The sequence below is a fragment of the Alosa alosa genome, chromosome 12, assembly GCF_017589495.1.
Source record: "Alosa alosa isolate M-15738 ecotype Scorff River chromosome 12, AALO_Geno_1.1, whole genome shotgun sequence".
In the NCBI taxonomy this organism is placed as follows: domain Eukaryota; kingdom Metazoa; phylum Chordata; class Actinopteri; order Clupeiformes; family Clupeidae; genus Alosa; species Alosa alosa.
Window position 1 is genome coordinate 32,447,515 of NC_063200.1, and position 20,141 is coordinate 32,467,655.

Consider the following 20,141-nt stretch of genomic DNA (forward strand, 5'->3'; position numbering starts at 1 on the left):
GTTAAAAATAAAAGAAAAAGAAAAGTGAATTTGCCTGTCATATGTTTGTTCTTGTGTTAAAATTTTGTTAGGAGTTCTAAGGAGGAGAGGATGACACCAACACCTCTTGTATCCTCACATGAATCTTTCTCTTTTTTAGCTCTTCCTCCATCTACACAGCATGTTTGTGTTGAAAAATAAAACACAAAAGTACATAGTCAACAAAAAACATTCAAATAAGACATTGTAATATAGCAATTAAATTAAAACTCCTCAAAAAAAGAAACAAACAAATCCAAAATAACAAAACATAAAAGACTCCTCATGTTTTCCTCAAGTACAACCCCAAACCTTCCTCTGTTTTTTTTTTTTTTTTTTTTTTTTTTTTTTTTTTTTTTTTTCCTGTTTTTCATCTGAAAGGACAGCGCATGGCGGCTGAGCCATTGAGAAAGCCTACATAGCAGTTTAGATAAAGGTAAAGATCAGGATAAAAACAAGGGATCAGATGAAGGAAGTGATGTTAGTACAGAAGACAGGAAATGAGAGGGAGGAAGAACATTTTTTAAAAAAAAAAAAACAGATCTTCAGTCAAGTGGGGTGGAAATCAGGGGACACCTGCAGTAGCCAATCAGATTGCACCATCAGGAGGAACACAGCAGTTTGGTTGGCTCACCAGCAGGATGAACCGCCCCCCTTCACCCTCCACGTTGGGTGCAGCCATGAGGGCTCTCAGTGGTAGCCGTTAGTAAAGGCCGTTGCTATCAGAGGACCCTGAAAAGAGGGGACAGAGAGGACAAATGGAATTAGAGAGACAAAAATGACACTGGTGTCGATTGCAGACAGGCACTGTGTGTGTGTGTGTGTGTGTGTGTGTGTGTGTGTGTGGGTGTGTGTGTGTGTGTTTGAGAGAGAGAAAGAGTTGGGGGGCTTGTGTAATTGTGTGTGTCCTTGAGTTTGTCTGAGCGAGTCTTTATTACCGTACCCCAAGTCCGTGCCCAAACCCTGAGTTTGGGGCAGGGCTGGCTGCACTGATGTAGCTGCTCACTCCTGAATCCTGATTGGCCGCTGCATACAGGTCAGCCATTGGTCCAGGGCTGCTGGTGCCCAGGAACCCAGCGCGTGAGGGCGTCGAGCCTGCAGGACAAAATACCAAATATTATCAGAACAAACCCCTTGTGGAGACAAAGACAGAGTTTCAGTCTCTCTGTCTCACCACACACACACACACACACACACACACACACACACAAAGAATAGAAAAAGGAGTCTTGCCCCCCTCAACTGTACCTCTGACCACTGCAGCTGCAGCTGCTGCGGCTGCCATTGGTCCGTATGCTGTCAGTGGAATGGCTGGAAGAGAAACAGAAAGAGACAGAGAGAAAAGAGAGAAACCATGAGACACAGGGAAGGGAAGTGCAAGATTTACAAATCCAATAATCAATAAGCGCCTCAGTGCTTTTCCATTGCCTTCCTTGGCCTGTTCAGATCTCCTTCAGAGAGAGATATGTTTGGAGATGACTGGAAATGTTTGAGTCAGTTGAGACAAGTTTACCATTCCTCACTTACAGGCAGGTTTAGATACTTGCATTGAGTTTCTACGCTATCTAAATGGAATGGAGAGTAGAAGAAAATGAAAACAAATATTTAAAAAAAATAATAATTTATTTTATGCTTAGAACCGTTTCTAAAGCACCTTTAACGCTGACATATCAGAAAACCACACTCTTAAAACGAATGTCTTAGAAACAACACAAACTGTGTTGTCCCTATCTGGACACAGATATGTGTTAAAAACAATGCAAGCTGTGTTATTTTCAACACATTCGTTTTAAGAGTGGAACAGTCCTGTCACAAGCCTGATTTAAATTCAACCTAATGCCTGACCATAAAAGCTCTCAACAAGACACTGCTTATTTGACTGACTGAAAGAACTAGCATGTCAGGCTATAGCTTTCCCCTCAAACACAGCAGTTGTTAAAATGAGACACTATAACCAGACTGAGTGAACACATGGATATTAGCTTAGCAGCTTCACAGGACCTCCTTCAGTTTTAAAATGGCCTGTGCAGGACAGAGTTGCACTGAAGGGGTGGCTGCCAGCAGACTGCCAAGCCAGCAGGTGGCAACAGTGAGCGCATCTGACAGACAGAGAGCTGCTTGTAAACCCCAGAAGAGAAACTGACCTGTGAGTTCAGGGGGGTGGGATGATGTCAGGAGGGGGGTCCTCTCTAAATGGAATTCTAGAAACAGAAATGTCAAAAGAGCGTTGTAAATACACACGCCGTCCACAAGCCAGGCTAACCACACACACATACACTCACTCTCTCATTCACACACACACACGTTTCACATACACACAAAGTACATCTACTTAAGCACACACACACAACACACACACACACACACACACTCATTTCTACACCATGAAAGGGCGCTTTTCAAACACACCATCTATAAGCAGGAGTAAACAACACACACGTCCACTCCACATACGTGCGCACATTCATCCACAAACACACACAAGCAAGCGACTTACAGCAAGGAGTAGGTGCTACATAGGAGAAAGAGAGGGAAAGGAGGGACCAGGAGGTATGCGAGTAAAAAGTTTTATAAAAAAAAGTAGGGGATGAACAAGACCCAGACAGAGAAAGGGAAGGAAATGGAGTGGGGGAGAGAGGAGAGGAAGGAGGGGAAGAAACAGAAGGAGAGGGGCTTGGTTAGATTCAGTGAACTGGTAGAGCACAATCTCAGCAGAGGAGAAGCAGGTGTACACTGGGGGTTACAGGTCAACTGAATGTGGATTAAGGTGAAGACTCAGGGGGGTTAGGGTTAGGATTAGGATTAGGGTTAGGGTTTGGGAGGACAGGGAGGGAACACATTAAAGAGATGTGTCCGACTCACAACATCTCATTACCTGACCCAATACCACCCACCCAAGCCCGTCCACTAGGGAACAACTCCCTGAAATCTACAAGCAGCCAAAGACCCAAGTTCTTGGTGTATTCCATCTGAATGTGTGTGTTTGTATCTATAGTTAGATTTGAGTGGAATACATTGCAAGCCTTACATTAGACGTAAGAGGTAACTAAAACTCAAATATGTGACATCCTAAAGGGCTATGTGTCCACTACCTGCAACTGCATCAAACTACTCTGATCAATGTGCCATGATGCAAATCATCAGCTTTGTTAACATAATTTCTGGATAGTCTTTCTCCTACTAACATGTAACATCTGACCACTACTTCTAATGATGTTTGTTTTTTTTGTTTTTTATCACCGACACAATTCTGGAAATCTCGGTCATCACTCTTTTGTGAAATCAAAGAGAATGACTCTGATTCTGACAGCCAGGACCCAGACAGGGTGGGTGCACTGCGCACCAAGGGGACTTACCAGGGAACTGGTAGGTGTATCCAGGTGTGAGGCCAGCGTAGCTACGACTAGCATAGGTGGCTGTCTGGAAGCCTGGGTAGCCTGTGGAGAAAAAGCAAACCAAACAAACTATTTAGTCATTCTTACACCTCTTGTTGTATTTACATTTGAATAATTTTACTCAGAACTTTTGTGTATAACTAAAGTGCCACTTCTATTTGTGCTTGATGCTTGAGTTTGCTAGCACTGCATGCCCCTGTCAATGAGAACAACCACAGGGCCTTTTTGATGTCCACCTATGCAAATGTGAACATGGGTCTAGGCAAATTCTCTGGCACACGAGGCTTTCACCCTTTGACATGAGTTTAGCCCTGGTAATCAAAGCCATGCACACAAACAGTGGTGATCCATAGGTCCGGACAAGAGCTGCATACCATACAGACCTCCTGCTAGGGAGGCATGTGAAAATGGCCCTCACGGCTTCAAGACAGCGAGGCAAAGGCATTACCTCTAGCTTCCATTAGAGGGTGCTGTGCCTCCTACTACGACCGCATGGCACAACTGGTTCTCTCCGTAGTCTGAATGCCTTATTGAAATTTCTCAATATGTGTTTTGATCTAAGATCTAAACCATCTCGCTGGTCCCTCAAAGCATGAATATCCAAATGTAAGAGGTGAATCTTGTGTCCTGACAGAGAAGGTCAAAGTGAAACTGGAACTGTCGTTTATGTCTTCTTACCCAGCATGCCAATACCCAGCATGAATGCATCCATGCCGTAGGGCATCACCCGGGAGCGCCCTCTAGCCGAACCCGTCGGTGACATCACTTCCTTCGGCTGGGCCTTCTTACACTCGACCTGAACCACAACACAATGTCACAGAGTTAGAAGAGCTCATACAAAGCACTCACACTATGACAGCAAGACCGTTCCATGCCAAAACACACAGCCCCCTGTCCTCAAACAGACGACAGGTCACTGAACATGGTATGTGGTCACTGCAATGGGGGGCAAACGTACCATTTTGTTGTTGATCTCATGGAAGTGGATCTCACACACCTTCTCCACCACATCTTCATTTTCAAAAGTGACAAACCCAAAGCCTGTACATACACGAAAAGCGCACAAACACATAATCAGATATTTTATTTATTTATTATTTTAAAGAAGGCTATGAATGAGATACAAAATCAGCTTTAGGCTGTGGAGGTATCTCTACTTATGGTCTGGGAATATCAGAGCAACTAAAATGCAGGGCTGGAAGAATATCCTAGATGTGATGATACATGGGGCACCTTTTTGAGCAATGTTGCTGAGCAACCACATAACTGGTTCCATTTGTCCTGACTGAATGATCATGATAATTTGCCTTCTGATGACTCTGAAAGTTCACCAACAAAATGTTGCACAATATCAATGGGTATGTGCCAGTATAACAATACTCAGGAACACTATCCAGCAACATTGCTCGAAAACTTGCCATGTGTATCATCAGCTTAAGTGAGGTCAGTTGAAGGACTAAACCTTCAGTCTATACCGTCTTTGTGACACTAGCGATCCTGAACCCCCGGCCCTCCCCTTAGCAGTGCAATCCTTAAGTCCCTCCTGTTTGCTTTAAACTCTGCTAATCTAATTTTCCTCTTCGGCCAATGGATCTCCTCTTCCCAGCTGTTCCGCAGTGACCCCTCACACCTTCCACCTCCACCCCCCGTACCCAACCACTGTCCTCTTCATGAACACTCCCACTCTCTAATCATGTCACCATCCCAACCACTCCCACTTCTCATCAAACCACACCCCTGACATATTCCCTGTCCAATTTTTTTCTGTCTTCACCTGAGCTCAGTGATTACCCCCCTGCCCAGTCCCCATCACCTGAGCCTGTCCTAAACCTCACCTGTTTTAAGCCCCTCCCATATGCCTTTAGCTCCTCCTTCTCACCTAATGCCTGGCCCTATCTCTTGGCTCCAGGAAAAAAAGGGGGAAAGCCTTATCCTGCTTGGCATGCTTTCACTGCCAATCTGAGAGAGCTTATGGATGGTTTTAGCCTGAGACCTGATTAACTAACCACCTAATTAGCCAAGCACCGCCTGCCCTCACCCTAGCTCAGGCCATTCTCCCAGAGACAGGGGAAGAGAGGAGAGAGGTGGAGAAGAGACGGGAGAGAAAAAGAGGGAATGAGAGAGTGAAAGAGTGAATGAATAGTGAGAGTAAGAGAAGGATAAACAATAAGGGGAGCAAAGAAAAAGGACAGGAGAGGAGAATGGAAGTGGACTGAAGGAGCAGTGTGAAGAGAGAGAAGAAGAACAAGGAAGAGTAGAAAAGGAGATAGGTGTGAGAGGGGAGAGAGGGAAAGAAAAAGCAGAGGAGGAGGAGAGAAAAGAAAACTGGAGAGGAAAGGGGAGGGGAGAGGAGGAGAGAAGAGCCCTATAAAGAATCTAAAGGTCATCCCAGCTGGTGTACATTACATATTAAAACAAATCTGAGCGCCTGATCCCAGTGCAAGAAGTATGTATGAGTGTACATGTCCATGTGGTGTCTGTCAGGGACACTTTTATAACATTTCATATGCTCTTACCTCTGTGTCTGTTGGTGGTTTTGTCAAACATGAGCATGGCATCATCGACCTGCAGAGGGACACAGAGAGAAAGAGAGAAGAGATGAGATGAGAGGCCGGCCATAGCACACCATTACACAGCATGAGGCGGCATTGTCTCTCGCCGAGGACAGAGGAGGGCCAGACAGATGGGCAGAGAGAGGAGAGCGAGCGAGGGAGGGGGTGACAGGTGACAAAGGAGAAGAGGAGAAAGGAAGAGCCAAAGATATAAAGAGGAAGAAAGAGAGAGATAGAGAAAGAAGAGAGAGAGAGCGAGAGAAGAGAGGAAGGGGTGCGGGGGAGAAAGGTAGGAACAGGCTCTCTTTTCACAGGGAAGCTAAACAGTGTTGAATGTCGCTCTGCTCTGAGTTTTTGGGAAAGGGTTGATACCCACTCTCTCACTGTTAGAAGTGGAGGAGGACGAGGAGGAGGGGGTAATCTTTTCACAAACTCTGCGTCCCGTTTCTCCCCCCCCCTCTCTCCCCCATTTGCCCCTCTCTGTCCTCTCTCTCCCTCTCTCTCCCTCTCTTCCCCTCCTAACAAAGTTTACTATTCCCATGGTGACCCTCTAAAGAATTTCAATTAGAAGAATTTACCCCCCTCTCTCCAGGCTTGAATAGAACTGGAGACTGTGAGTGTGTGAGAGAGGAGGGGTGAAGGGGAAGGGGGGAAGAAAAGAAATAAAGAGAGGGAGAGATGCCGAGCGGGGGAGAGAAGGGAATTCAAAAAATAAACTTTATAATGGGGGAGGGAGAGGGATTCGGGAGATACATGTTCCTGGGTGGGGACAGACAGACAGAGAGAGGGGAAAGGAGGTGTGGAAGAGAAGGAGGATAGTTGAAGACGAGATGGAAAGAGGGAGCAGGGGGGGTGTGAGGATGGAAGGAGAGAAAGAGAGGAGAGAAGGGAGGACGGAGGCAGAGAACAAAGAGCAGTGGGGGGATTTGTCAACATGTGCTCCTTTCATTCCCCTTCTCCCTTTTCTTTCTGCTCTCTCTCTCACTCTCTCTCTCCACTACCCTATTCATCCTCCCTTCACTTCATATCCCCATCTCCCTCTGGCCCTCTGAGAGATGTTAGGAGTACAAGCACTTTCCTCTTCATAGCTAAACACACCAAAAACAGTAGGGGGGGCAGGTGCGTCTTGTTCTCTTACCTACACACAGGTGTTTAGAACACAGGTGCATAACACAACTTACTTCTAATCCAAGAACTGAATGCAGGAACAGGCACTTGTAATTATAGAAAAATGTTCTCACACACACACACACACACACACACACACAGCTGGTCAGATCGAACACATGTAGCCCACACCAAAATCACACACACACACACACACACACCTCACACCAGTTCCCAAGCACCCTCCAGAGCACCATCTCTAGCCTTCTTTAATGAAACTCAACACAGGCTGTAACATGAGCGAGGCCGGCAGCTCCACAGACCCACTCCGCCCGGCCCCCTGACTCAGACTCCGCTCCACTCCACTCACTGGGGCTCAGGCGCTGAAATTGATCTATTTTTCTTTTTTTCATGTGATCTAACCACAAAATGACCCTTTCAGGGGGATCGACAGCCTTTTTTTTCGGTGGCGTCAGGGGGCCCTTTGTGTGTGGCCATGCTCAGGGTGAGTGTTCCCATCACTCCTGTGTGTGTGTGTGTGTGTGTGTGTGTGTGTGTGTGTGTGTGTGTGAGTGTGTGTGTTTGTATGTTTTTGCCACCTGACTAAATGACCACGAGAAAGGTCAGGGATCCAGTGGTCCGATCGTGCTCTGATCTGGTCGCTCACATTCTGACATTTAAACGCCGCCCCCTTTAGTCCTTCATTCAATTTGACCCCCCTCCTGCCCCCTTAGCCCACCCCCCATCCCCACTGCCCTTCCCTTCTTCCAACCTCCATGACACAGCAAACAGACTTAACAGCTGAATGGCAGGAGTCTTCAGCTAACATGGATGTTGCCGTCTGACAACCACAAGACCTTGTACCAGACCAGGCCTTAGCATTCTAATATAAAAATATGATATCTGATGCCATTGGCTTCACTGTATAATCACACAGGCACAACTGTTTTTGTCTATCACTGACTGAATATGGTTAATGTCTCTGATTTGAGCATAAGTATGATAAATGAGCTCAATTCTCATCATTTTGGATTTTCCTTTAAACCACAGACTGCAATGGTAACACTCTTTTTGTCAACACCATTATCATCTAAAAGAGAGCTTCCCTAATTACTCTGTGTGTGTGTGTGTGTGTGTGTGTGTGTGTGTGTTTGTGTGTGTGTGTGTGTGTGTGTGTGTGTGTGTGTCTGTGTGTCTGTCTGTCTGTGTGTGTGTGTGTGTGTGTGTGTGTGTGTGTGTGTGTCTGTCTGTCTGTTTGTGTGTGTGTGTGTGTGTGTGTGTGTGTGTGTGTGTGTGTGTGTGTGTGAACATAGCTCAATCAAAGTCATTCAATACAGTTATGCTGCTATTCTACTGGAAACAGCTGTAGGACTCTTAAGAACACCAGCATCGTGTCTCAGCTCTCAGTTCATTCACTCTCTCTTTTTTCATCCTTCCCTCTCACTCGTCACATTCATACTTTCCATGTGTGTTTCTCTCATCCCTCGTTTCATCTCTCTCCCTCTTTCTCTCTCTCCCTCTCGCTCCCTCACTCTCTAAACAGGGCAGCAGACAAAAGGTCCAGTGAAGCTCTATAATCGACAACTCTCATGGGTGACTGGAGCCCAACTTTTCCAGTCTGTCCGCTTCACGCTCTCTCTCTCCCTCTCTTTCTCCTCTACTCCCTCTCTTCTCTCTCTCTCTCTCTCTCTCTCTCTCTCTCTCTCTCTCTCTCTCTCTCTGTGCAGTCGGGAGGGGCTGCTGCTGGACTGAACTGTACTTTGCGCTGCGAGTGACTCTGTTCAGGCAGGTCAGGCCTCTCGACGTGAGGACAATAGGAAGAGTACAAAGCCCTCCTTGGCAGCACCCGGCGCTAAGTAGGCTGAACGAGGCTGATCTCAGGTGCCAGCCACCCCCCAACCAGACCCCCTCCACACCAACTACATGGGCACGTTTTCTGGGCCATCTCGAGCAGAATCTCTCTGTGTGTGTGTGTGTGTGTGTGTGTGTGTGTGTGTGTGTGTGTGTGTGTGTGTGAGTGTGAGAGAGACACAGAGCGAGAAACACAGAGCTGTCCTCTCATAAAAGAGGTGTTCAACATATATGATTGAGCAGAGAAAAGTTTCATTCAAAACTTTACACTCTCCTTCCATTCATCCCTCTTTCTTTCCTCATGTTATTATCCACCTCTTCTTTCATCTCCCTTCCTCTACCATCCCCCTTCTCTCCGCTCTATGGGTATTTACCTCCTTTTTTCCTGCCTTCTATATGGGAAAGACTGGCCAAATCCCTCTCTGAGAGGTGGGCCTCTGCCTCTGTTTCCAGAAGGTTCTGCCATGCTTCACCTAATCTCTCCTTATTCAGAAACACCAACTCTCACTCACAAGTCCTCTGTACAGTTCTCACCTCTCCCAGTGAGTGCATGAGACAGCAGTGTGTGTGTGTGTGTGTGTGTGTGTGTGTGTGTGTGTGTGTGTGTGTGTGTGTGTGTGTGTGTGTGTGTGCAGTTCTGCTCACTGATCACTCACTGTCACATGAATACCATTTGACCCACGCTTGCTCACACACACACACACACACACACACACACACACACACACACACACCACAAGAACACATAGCCTGCTGAATTACATAGGGACAATGGGGCGAAGCAGGTCACCACGGCAACAGGCTGGAGAGGTGGCAGGGGGTAAGAGTGTGGTGGGGGGTGGCAGGAGCAGCTGTTGCATCAGATTAGCTGAGATTCTGATCCCTCTCTCTCTCTCTCTCTCTCTTCCTCTAACTACACCTCTCCCTTGCTCCTCCTACTCTTTCCCTCCTTCCCTCTCTCTCATTATCATACACTCCTTTCTCCCTTCGTGGTCAGACTTTTCAGTTGTTGGTTAATAGCCCTTTCAGGTTCAGTGCCTGTGTTCTATTGTCCTTGGTTCTCTCTCTCCTTCCTTCCTCTCCACTCAAGAGCACAATCAATAAATATCTCTCTTCTATGTGTCAGCCATGCCCATTTCCTTCATTTAACGTTTTTTATTCTATTGTGCTCACTAAAACTGTGAACTGCGATAGCCTTTAACCATTTCATCCACCTGAGAGCACATGGGAAACTCTGAGCCGTTTTCTTCTTCAAATATCAATAATTTTAAATCATTTCAAATATTTATCACAACTCTCAGCCCACGGAGCCTGAGTCACTGGCCTATGACGCACAGCAACATCAGTCCAGAGGAGAGAGAGGGAGTCTGTGGCCCCTTAGAGACAGCAGAGGCTGGATCCGCTGGGAAGCGGCGTCTTACCTTCCCAAACTGGTCGAAATACTGCTTCACGTCCTCGATGGTGGTGTTAACGGAGAGACCGCCAACAAATATCTTCTTTGTCCTGGTGACCATCTGGAACACGCAAATACAGGAAGGGACGGCTATTAACTTTCACCGATAAGGAATCAGCCGGAGGTCATTCATTTCACATGTGCACTGTCTATAACATGATGAATAATACACGTGAAAATTGGGATAAATTGAGTAGATGCATGACAGCAGTTCTGAAATGTGGGTCTGCCTAAGCAAGATGTTTGTTTGTTTGTTTGTGTGGCTGTGTTTGAGTGTTAACTTTTGTATGTGACTGTATATATGATTATGAGTATAATCTATAAACAACCATGAACAAGGGCATCATATAAAATGGCAATGAATTTGGTGTGTAAGCACTTAGCACAGAGGCTTTAAGCTCAGCTTCAGAAGTCATATGATAAACTGATGTAGAGTCTTCAGTGAGTGAGCGCATGTGTGTGTGTGTGTGTGTGTGTGTGTGTTTGTGTGTGTTGGTGAAGGGGGTGATCGTGTGCTTGCTCCCTCCCCTTGATGAGGAGTGACAAGTGTGACGTCTCCCCTGTGAGTGAAGGTCAGTGTGGCCCAGTGACTCTCACCTTGGGCTGAGCTCGACGTGGGAATGCCACCTTTGGGTCAATCTGTTAAAGAGAGAGACAAAAAAGACAGGAAAAGAAGAGGGTTAGCTATATGGCATGGCCTCAAAAACATACACTGACCCTTCTACCAGCAGCCCGAACACTTGCCGAGCCGCTCATTCCCCCAGCTGACCACATCACGCATTCTGCTGATGCTGCAAGTCATCCTGCCTGCCACTCAAAATACACGTCGCTAGGCAACAGAGGCTCATCCTTTACACCCCAAACACACTAACAACGAAATAGGTGAAGGGGTCTAGGGAAATATAGGAGCAAAAAAACAAGAAAAACAACTTAAAAATACATCTTGCCCTAGGTTCTGGATATGACTGGAAAAGAACCACGATTCCAAAACGAGTAATTCTTATTCAAGGTCCCAGATACATAGAAATGAAAATAGAAATAGAAATTGAAGCAATGTCTAAAACCAACAAAATTATCTAGATACAACAACAAAAAATACAGAAAGCAGGTCTAGTACACCCTGATATCTCTGGACTGGTAATGAGCACAGCCAGGAATTGGCTTCGTGCTGGCTCTGTGTGTGAGACTGAAGCAGGAGGGTGTGTGTCCTTGTTTGTGTGTGTCTGTCACTTCCAGCTGGATATTGCAATACACCACAGGTCCAGTCGTGACCACAACAACAGCTTTAACTAAGGCTGCCAAAGGCCCACTGTCACTGCATGCTAACCAAAGGCAACAGGAAGCTGGGTTGTGACATTCAATATAGGTCCGCGATAGAATATTATTACTGGGGGGTAGTTTTACAAATCCCATAATGCATGGCTAGCCTTTCAATCAACTTTGCTTTTGACAATATGCTATCACATCCTTTTGTAGACCTATTTCTCTTTAAGGTTAGTAAATAATATCACTAATGTTTGTACACTAATAAGTAACACTACGAAAATATTTCCTAGTCAGAAAGATGCACAAGCACAAACACCAGAAAGCTGACATCAAAGACTATACAACAACACTCTTTATTATGTGATAACAGAATCAATATAAAGAAAACAACACAAATAAAAAACAAAAGCAAGTCCTATTTACAAACCAGGCAGCTACGGTAGTCATGGCAAACGTGAGAAAATGAAATACTGTGTACTACCGTTACGAGGGCTCAAAACCCTACAAGTGAATGCCCTATGACTAGAGAACAGAGCTAGGCTACTCCATGCCATGCAGTAGTGACACACTGGTGAACGGCCAGAGTAAAGGCACAGTAGAAAGCTATGGCAGTTCATCCCGTACCACTTCCTCAGGGGTACAGCGACTGATCACTAGGATTGCTACAGAAGGCTGTGCAATGCATGCTACGTTTCTGAGCCAAGGTCCAGACAGACTCTAGACAGACGCGGCTCTAGAGTGTGTCTTGGGCGGTGCCTATAAGGTTTTAGTGCTATGATTTTAGGTAGGATTTTAGATCTCTAGACTATGCTGACGATAGTCACCTCGCGCCATCAAACGCTTCCACGGCTAGCCACGCCTGGACAAACAGACAAGACAGACAGACAGACAGACACACACACACGCACACACACAAGAAAGACAGACAGAACAAAGACAAGTAAGAGTCATCAGTGGTTGGAGTTGTAGCAGCAACGCAGAGCAGGATGGAAAAAAAACACCCCAAACAAACCCAGTGTTTTTTTATTGAGGAAAAACATGTGTAGTAGTGACCGTCCCTCCAAGCCCTCTCCCATTTGCATGTCATTTTGAAAAGCTGTGTTGTTTTGAATCCACACCCCCCCCCCCACACCCCTCCCCTCCTCGCCCCTTCCAGTACGGTAGAAGACATGGCCCATCCCAACTCATTTAGGATTACAGCTGAAAAGAAGATAGGAGCGAGAAAGCCATAGAGTACAGGGGGAAAAAAGAAAAAAGCATGTAAGAATAGAGAGACGGCCCAGAGATAGTTTAAGCCTGAGTAAAAGAGAGGGAAAATCAGTGAGCAAGAGAAAAAAGAGAGAGAGAGAGAGAGAGAGAGAGAGAAGGCAAAGTAGGCAGAGGGAAAGCGAGTTCCCATTCATGGTAAAACAAAAACTCCTCATGGAAACTCTGCCGGCTCTGATTGTGTTTGGCGAGGCAGTGCCCAGCAGGCAGCCCCCTCCTCTTTCATTAATTACGGGGACAAAGGAGCCCCAAACAGATGGGCCAGGAGACGGCAGAGGAGCTGGGGGCCCTCCCATCCCATTCTACCCCCCTGCCCTCTGCTGCCCCCTCCTCTCCTCACGCTCCAGCCACTGATCAACCGATCGAATCACACAGCCTGACACACACACACATACACACTACACACACACACGTTCTCTGTCTCTGTTGCTTTTAAACACGCAAACACAAGGACACACACACACGATGCACACACACAGACAGGCACACAGAGGTCTTGTATTACACAGGCGTAACATAGGGGCAGACCAACCAACCACAGACACACACACACACAAACACACAGGCACAAGCTGACCACAAGGCAACGCCAAGCCCACGGAGTTTGTTCTCATTCCCTGCCTGATGACTCAACTCGTTAAAAATTGACTGTGCCGTACATGTGGTAGTCATACTGCTAATCCACCATGGGATTAATGACAAAAGTGTTTACTGTAAAATACTATAGGGGGGTTGGTACTGGGTGGGGGGCGGGGTCCTCTGCTCGGAAGAGAGAATGGCTGAGGCGAAGTACAGCGGGGTGCTCAGTGGTGGGCGAACCAACATGGGAGATGGCCATCAAGGTCAATCTGCTTGGATGAGCAACTGCAAAGCAATTAGTTAACGATGCTCACTAATGAGGGACAACACCCCACCCCCATACCAGCAAAGGACAAAGGTGTTTGTGTGTGTGTGTGTGTGGAAGGGGTGTGACTGTCTGTGGTCAAGACGAGGACAGGTATGTGCTCCCGCAAGCACAAGCACACGATCCAGTGAGAGGCTTTAGCGCCAGCTATACCTCGGAAGTACAATCCAGTTTGTTTTCGAAAATCCGATTACTTGCATTTGAGATCCCTACTAATTACAAGGCTGAGGGATCTCTAGCTTTCCCTCTCTCTCTCTCTCTCCCTCCCTCCATCTCTCCCTGCCCCCATCTTCTCCTGTCGTCAGCACACGGGAACTAATCTCGATGGAATCAGAAAGCTGACTATTAACCAAGCAATGCAGCAGTAACCTTGCACAATATGTCTCCTCCACCAACATATTCAGCACATATCAAGGCCTCCTGGCCCACACCAGGTGCATCGCTGTCAAGTGCACCAATTTGTGCAAGGTGCTACACTTATTTTTTTCTAATACAAAAAGTCTCCTCTTGACCCGCAGCAATAATGTCATTTTCAGGGCACAGTACAAAGACTTGAGGTTTTTTTCAGAGCATCATGCTTCTTATCTGATTTTGTAAGCAGATGTTAAAAGGACTGTGTGGGTGATACTTGACCAGTCCTAGCCTGAGGAGGCAGAGGTTGAGTAGGCCGACAAAGTCACCCATTTTGAAGATGGTGGGTCTCTACAAAGGAAAACTATTGCTCTATTAGTGCTACAAGGCTGGCTACATGTTGTTTCAGATAAGCCAGATCAGATATTTCAAAACAGCAGAAGGAAGTAAGCAAGTACTAAGTAAGCAAGCACTTAGCAAGCACTAAGCAATTCTTCCAAGAGACAAGTTGTGTACTGCACAGAGATTGACTAGCCATACTTAAGCATGTGTCCTGTCCCCCCACATGGGTCCAAACTCTACTGCCGCCCTTTCTCCAAGACACACACTTCTAACAGCTGTCCTGTAATGTCCGGCCTTCGGCGTGAGGGGGCCCCAAGTCGGTCATCACATGACCCTGGCCCCTTTCACATTTCATTACATCCATGGGCAGTCGGGGCACTCATAACCCTCTCTCAGTCTCCTCTCCGCCTTTCCAAAACACACAAACAGCGCTGCAACCCCCGTAGAAGCCCTCCATTCACAACAAGCTGCCCGCACAGACTCGCCACTTGTGTCTGCGAGAGCTCGAGGAAGACCGCACTCACTGAGCCTCTGCCCACTTATTTGTGTTATAAGCAAACTCCAAGGAAATAGGACCCGGCGGCTACCTTGTTTGTTCGTCACTAGATTTCTTTTTTTTTTCTAATGTGGGATTCCACAAAATGTCCCCTTTTCCAAACGCAGAGCCTCTCTCTCTCTCTCTCTCTCTCTCTCTCTCATGCCCCCCTTCTCTTTCTCTCCGTCCTTCTCTTTCATTTTTTCCCTTTCTCACTCTGTCTCTCACTCCCACCATGGGTTGAGAGAGAGCGTTAAAAAAACAGACCCAGCATGGCACATTCTTTCTGTTTCCAAAGAGGAATCTCACTCTTCTTCTCATCCCATCTCACGCAGGTCAAACAATGGCCATTCCTGATTGAAGTAAGCGATGGAGAGGAGGGGGGTGAAAGGGTAAGACAGAGCAAGATATTGGGAGGGGTGGTGTGGCACCAATGGCAGGGAGAGAAAGGGGCCCTTTATGGCTTGCCAAATATCACTATAAAAATATGAATTTATCACTGGCGAAGAGCAATCGCCCAGATGGATGGTATGAGATGGGCATTTCGTCTTGAACGTTGAATAGTTTTTCACTACAGCATGCCAAACGGACCCAGTGGCACAGCAGGGAACCTTGACAAAACAATCTTATCTATCAAAATGGCTTCCAACTTTTATCCTTAGCCCAACCAATCACAACATAACCCGATGTGACCCATAACACCCCCACACACACACACACAAATTCTACACTAGTGTCCCCCAACACCCCACACTATAAGCCATTAACACAACAGAGGCGCATTTTCAAACGTGTGCAAATGCCCATTCAAATACAACAAGCAACCATTAACACAATGACTAGCCTTCGCACTTCAGCCACATACACACTCATACACACACACACACACACACATACATGCTGAGACACTTAGACGCCATTTCGCTTTCCTAATTCAAAGGCCTTCTACAGTATCAAACGGGGACGGTTCTAGAAAGGGCACAGACATGCTGAAAGGGGACTAATATCTATAGCAGAGAAATGCACACAGACTAAACATCCCTACTCAGCACCATAATGCAGCTGCTATGATGGCGAGTCAGCACGTCCATATTACGTGTATCGCAGCAGTGACTGGTTACTGCACGACACCAAAAACTGAGGCACTCGTGAGCACAAAGGTAGCTTCAAGCACTTGCCAAGATCTTTTCCTTACACCACACACCGAACAACACACCTCACCAGCAGTACAATACATGTTTACTTTTATAGTGACTGGAAAGGGCATGCAACTGCACTTACTCTAACTAGGGTACAAGCACTCATTATAACTGCTTCTCAAAGATGGCTTCCGTGACGAATGAAAAAAATCACTGTTTGCCATGGTGTGTACCTGGGGTGCCTATCGCGCTGTGGTTATGACCAGTAAAATAACCACAGCCCTCGGTCACCTTTTAGAAACACACAGAGCTTTGCCTGTTTGAAGACTGCTGGGTGTTCTGTGCTCTTTGCATTCTGGATGACTGAGGAAGTTGTTATGGAGACACTGGATGCACATGGCAACAAAATCACAAAGGTGCCCCCTGTGACTGACGGTTGCCGTGCCGATTCTCCAACAGCACCTGATCTGGAAAGACGCTCTCTTCCATCTACTGTGCTGCATTAGGTGCCATTGCTGAGACTTAAAGAAACGCTCTAAGGCCACACATCTGACTTCCCTTCAAAGACTACAGCAGATTAAAGTTTTTCATAGGCCTACTAAAATGACGTGGACGCCGGGGAAAGGCGGCCCTCTCTTGTGCTTCCAAAGAAAATAAACAAACACACAAACAACACTCACTGTTCTTTCTTCCTCCTTTTCCTATCCCCTCTGGGCTATTGTGGGGAACAGCCCTCTTCTCCTTGTGGCAAGGATCTGTCTGTTTTGTCTGTGCTGACACACCCACATTTATCACTGACAATGGACCATGAATAGGCTGCTCACACAGACCCACATGTGATCTCTGACAGTCTTCATGGTTATTCAAATGTGTGTGTGTTGTCTGTATGCTACTGTGACCTTGAATTTCCCCTGGGGATCAATAAAGTATCTATCTATCTATCTATCTATCTATCTATCAAATAGAGCCATTAGTCCTGCCATCAGTGGTGCCAAAACTCTTGCTCTGGGCCACATATTGTCAGTTATTCAGATGTTATAGTGACAGTACTGCCATCTGGAGGGTAGGCTACACCGTGTTCAAGAAGGCCACACCACACAGAGGCACTTGCTTAGAATTATGGCCTACAGGGAGAAAATCTGCGAAAATATGCTACACCCTCCTGTATATGTAGGGGCGGTGTTTAACTGAGATGAAAGTTTTCAGTAGGCTACCTGAGAATCATTCACAGTTGCAAATGCCAAATGAAAGTGAATATTTTTTCTCAATGTGTGAATCCCTTTCTCTAGATAATGTATAGGCCTACTGGCAGTTTTCTCAGAGGAATAAATCCAGTCTGTGTGTTTGCCTTCTGCTGCTTGTCACATTTTAGATTTGTTTTTTAAAAGTTTTGTTGAGCGAAGTTTTCTAAAGGGAGAAGCAGTCCCGTCTCGGTCCCCAGGTTACCATAGCGATGAACAGCAAGAAAGAACGCTTTCATGTTGCGCGCGCCTGACCACTTCTCGGTGGGCGGGGAGCAAAGGGGCGCGAGAGAAAATGGGGCACAGTGGTTGATCCCTCAAATCTCCTCATACTTTCCGGGGAAATAACCGCTCTTGACAAATGGAAAAGCTGTCAAGCAATATTTACGCGTGATATTTCCGCCCGACACTTCTCATGATTACGAAACTAGGGTCTTTGAAAATCTACAAAGTTCTGCACCCGACAGAGTGACAACGACCATCTGCATGCCGTAGGCTGTGTAGAGATTATGAAGAGTTCCACTCTCACTGAAATAAGCCTATTTTATTTCCCCTGTCAAAGTAAAATTGGCAAAGCTTCGTTCAAAAAGGTCAGAGAGAAAGTACAGCCACTTACTGTTTTCGAGTCCAGTTCATGTCTGTTCTGCGCCAAAACTTTATCCACGCCGGTTTGGTCAACATATGTGACAAACCCAAATCCCCTAAAGGCAAGAAGTAAAAGTACAGCAGAATATTAGAACAGAGTATGGACTCTCTGTGGGACTGTAAAACCGAGTTAAGAAAAATAAATAAACAAATGGCAGCGGTGTGCTGTGAGCGCTCCTGTGATAGGGCACCGATGAGCGCACGCCTCCCTCACCTCGATCTCTTCGTAACCGGATCCCGCATCACCATACACTCCTTCACCTCTCCGAATTTACAAAAGTATTCCTTCAGTCCCTCTGCGGAGAAAGATAAACAGCATAAATGTAAGTCGAGAGTGTTGATTAATCTGTTCCTACTACGACAGTTCCTACTACGAACTAAAGAGCGATGCAGTTCAGAGTAGACCAATTGTGTTTGCTTCTCGTAACGCCACTCATTCAAATGTTTTAAAAGATTCCATTCAACCTGAATCCAGTAGGCTACATGAGCCATAAGCCTCGATCATGAAAGTGCAACGTGCTCTAAAGCAATTTAACCTATTACTTCAGCACAGCAATACATATGGCCTCCCAGGTATAAGCTACGCATATATTTAGCCCAACATGTAAAGTGAACAGTGTACTGTATTAGAGCATGTGGTTTACCATAAGATTCAGAGCAGCCAACAACAATACCCTGTCGTAAGCATATAAAGGACCAACACGGACGGACCGCCATAAGCTGTTTTGCTTTACATAAACATAGGTATGGATTTCAACTTTAGTTGTTTAGCGTTCTGGCTTATTTGAAATGTAGCAAACAATTTAACATTTAACTAAATAAGGAATGTTAAATGTATTTGCTGTTAATCCCCACAGCCCCCAGTCACAGCTCTCTAGCCCCTCACATAAATCCGCACGCTGATCCTTGTTGAATGAATGCTTTGATTTCGCCAGTACAGAACCAACTATTTACTTTCTTTTTACGAACTTTGAGGGCTTTCCACATTCCCACAGGAACAAGACAAAGCATTTTTAAACGCCGAGCGAAAGTGGACGTCAGATTACTGAGCAGCCAGGGATGATAGCACTCGACATTGCGGGCTATTTGTATGAAGGGACTTAATGAAGTATCAAGCAGGACATCTCACCTTGTGTTGTCTGCCAACTGAGACCCCCGATGAACATTTTGCTGGAAAGAACAGAGCAAAAGTACGGCACGTCAAAACACATATCAAGACTTCATCTAAAGAACGAAGGGTAAACAAAATAAAACATTTACTACACAAACATCCAGATTAATAAAGTAAAGACATATTCGGCCATGTTAGGACAAGCTTATTGGTTTAGGTCCGGCCGATATTACCGACATGTAGGCCTGCATATCCTCAGAAAATAGAAAAGTTAAATTAAACTGCGACCATCGCCTTTCCAAATGAGAAACAACAAAAAGACTAGAGGTCCTGAATGGGTGAGCGGCAGTGAAACACGGTCCAGTGCACCACACTGAAAGCACACAACAGAACGAGCACGTTAGTCTTTTGTCTCCGCGCTCCGGTGGTCTCCCCACTAACTCCGGGGTGATCTTTCGGAGGCAGCAGGCCGAGCCCCGAAGCAGGTAAAGCGAATAGGGAGATTTACCAAGGGTCGTGCGGGGAGTCCGCAGAGGACAGGCTGCTTTGGCTCCCTTCCGTGTCCATTCCGTACCTCTGTTCCCGACTGTGAGGTGCGAGGGAGCGGGGAGTTGCAGACTCAGGGGCGGGTGGCCGAGGGGGGGGGGAGGGGGGGGCGGCCTGTCTAGAGGAGGAGGGACGAGCGTGGTTTACACACACACTCAAGAGCAGAGACTCCGCCTCTGCCCCTCTTTTTGCCGTACTCCCCGCGAATCTCCCTCCTCCCCTCTCTCTCTCCGACCCCTCCCCGTCTCTTTCATGTAACCGTACAGTAGCGCCCGCGCTCGAGTCCTGCGTAGAGGCTGCCTCACGCAGCCTGTCTCAGCCTCCAAGGGTTTGTAAGAGACAGGAAGAGACGACAAACAACCCACCGATTTTCCTCTCAATGTGTGAAGGGCATCGTCATCATCCCTGGGGACAACCAC

At 46.5% G+C, this 20,141-nt stretch overlaps 1 protein-coding gene across 1 annotated transcript; it reads right to left on the reverse strand.

Moving 5' to 3' along the window:
- Window positions 1-3: 3 nt before the first annotated feature.
- LOC125304227 (RNA-binding protein Musashi homolog 1) lies at window positions 4-19,797 on the reverse strand. The gene is made up of 14 exons (XM_048258303.1): window positions 19,685-19,797; window positions 19,195-19,235; window positions 18,280-18,361; window positions 18,037-18,121; window positions 10,974-11,015; window positions 10,345-10,437; window positions 5,930-5,978; window positions 4,372-4,454; window positions 4,092-4,209; window positions 3,375-3,455; window positions 2,163-2,219; window positions 1,267-1,329; window positions 962-1,113; window positions 4-750 (listed from the first exon to the last, which is right to left on the reverse strand). The coding sequence occupies exons 1-14, from the start codon at window positions 19,741-19,743 to the stop codon at window positions 709-711; spliced, it is 1,047 nt and encodes a 348-aa protein (XP_048114260.1). The 5' UTR covers window positions 19,744-19,797; the 3' UTR covers window positions 4-708.
- Window positions 19,798-20,141: the final 344 nt, after the last annotated feature.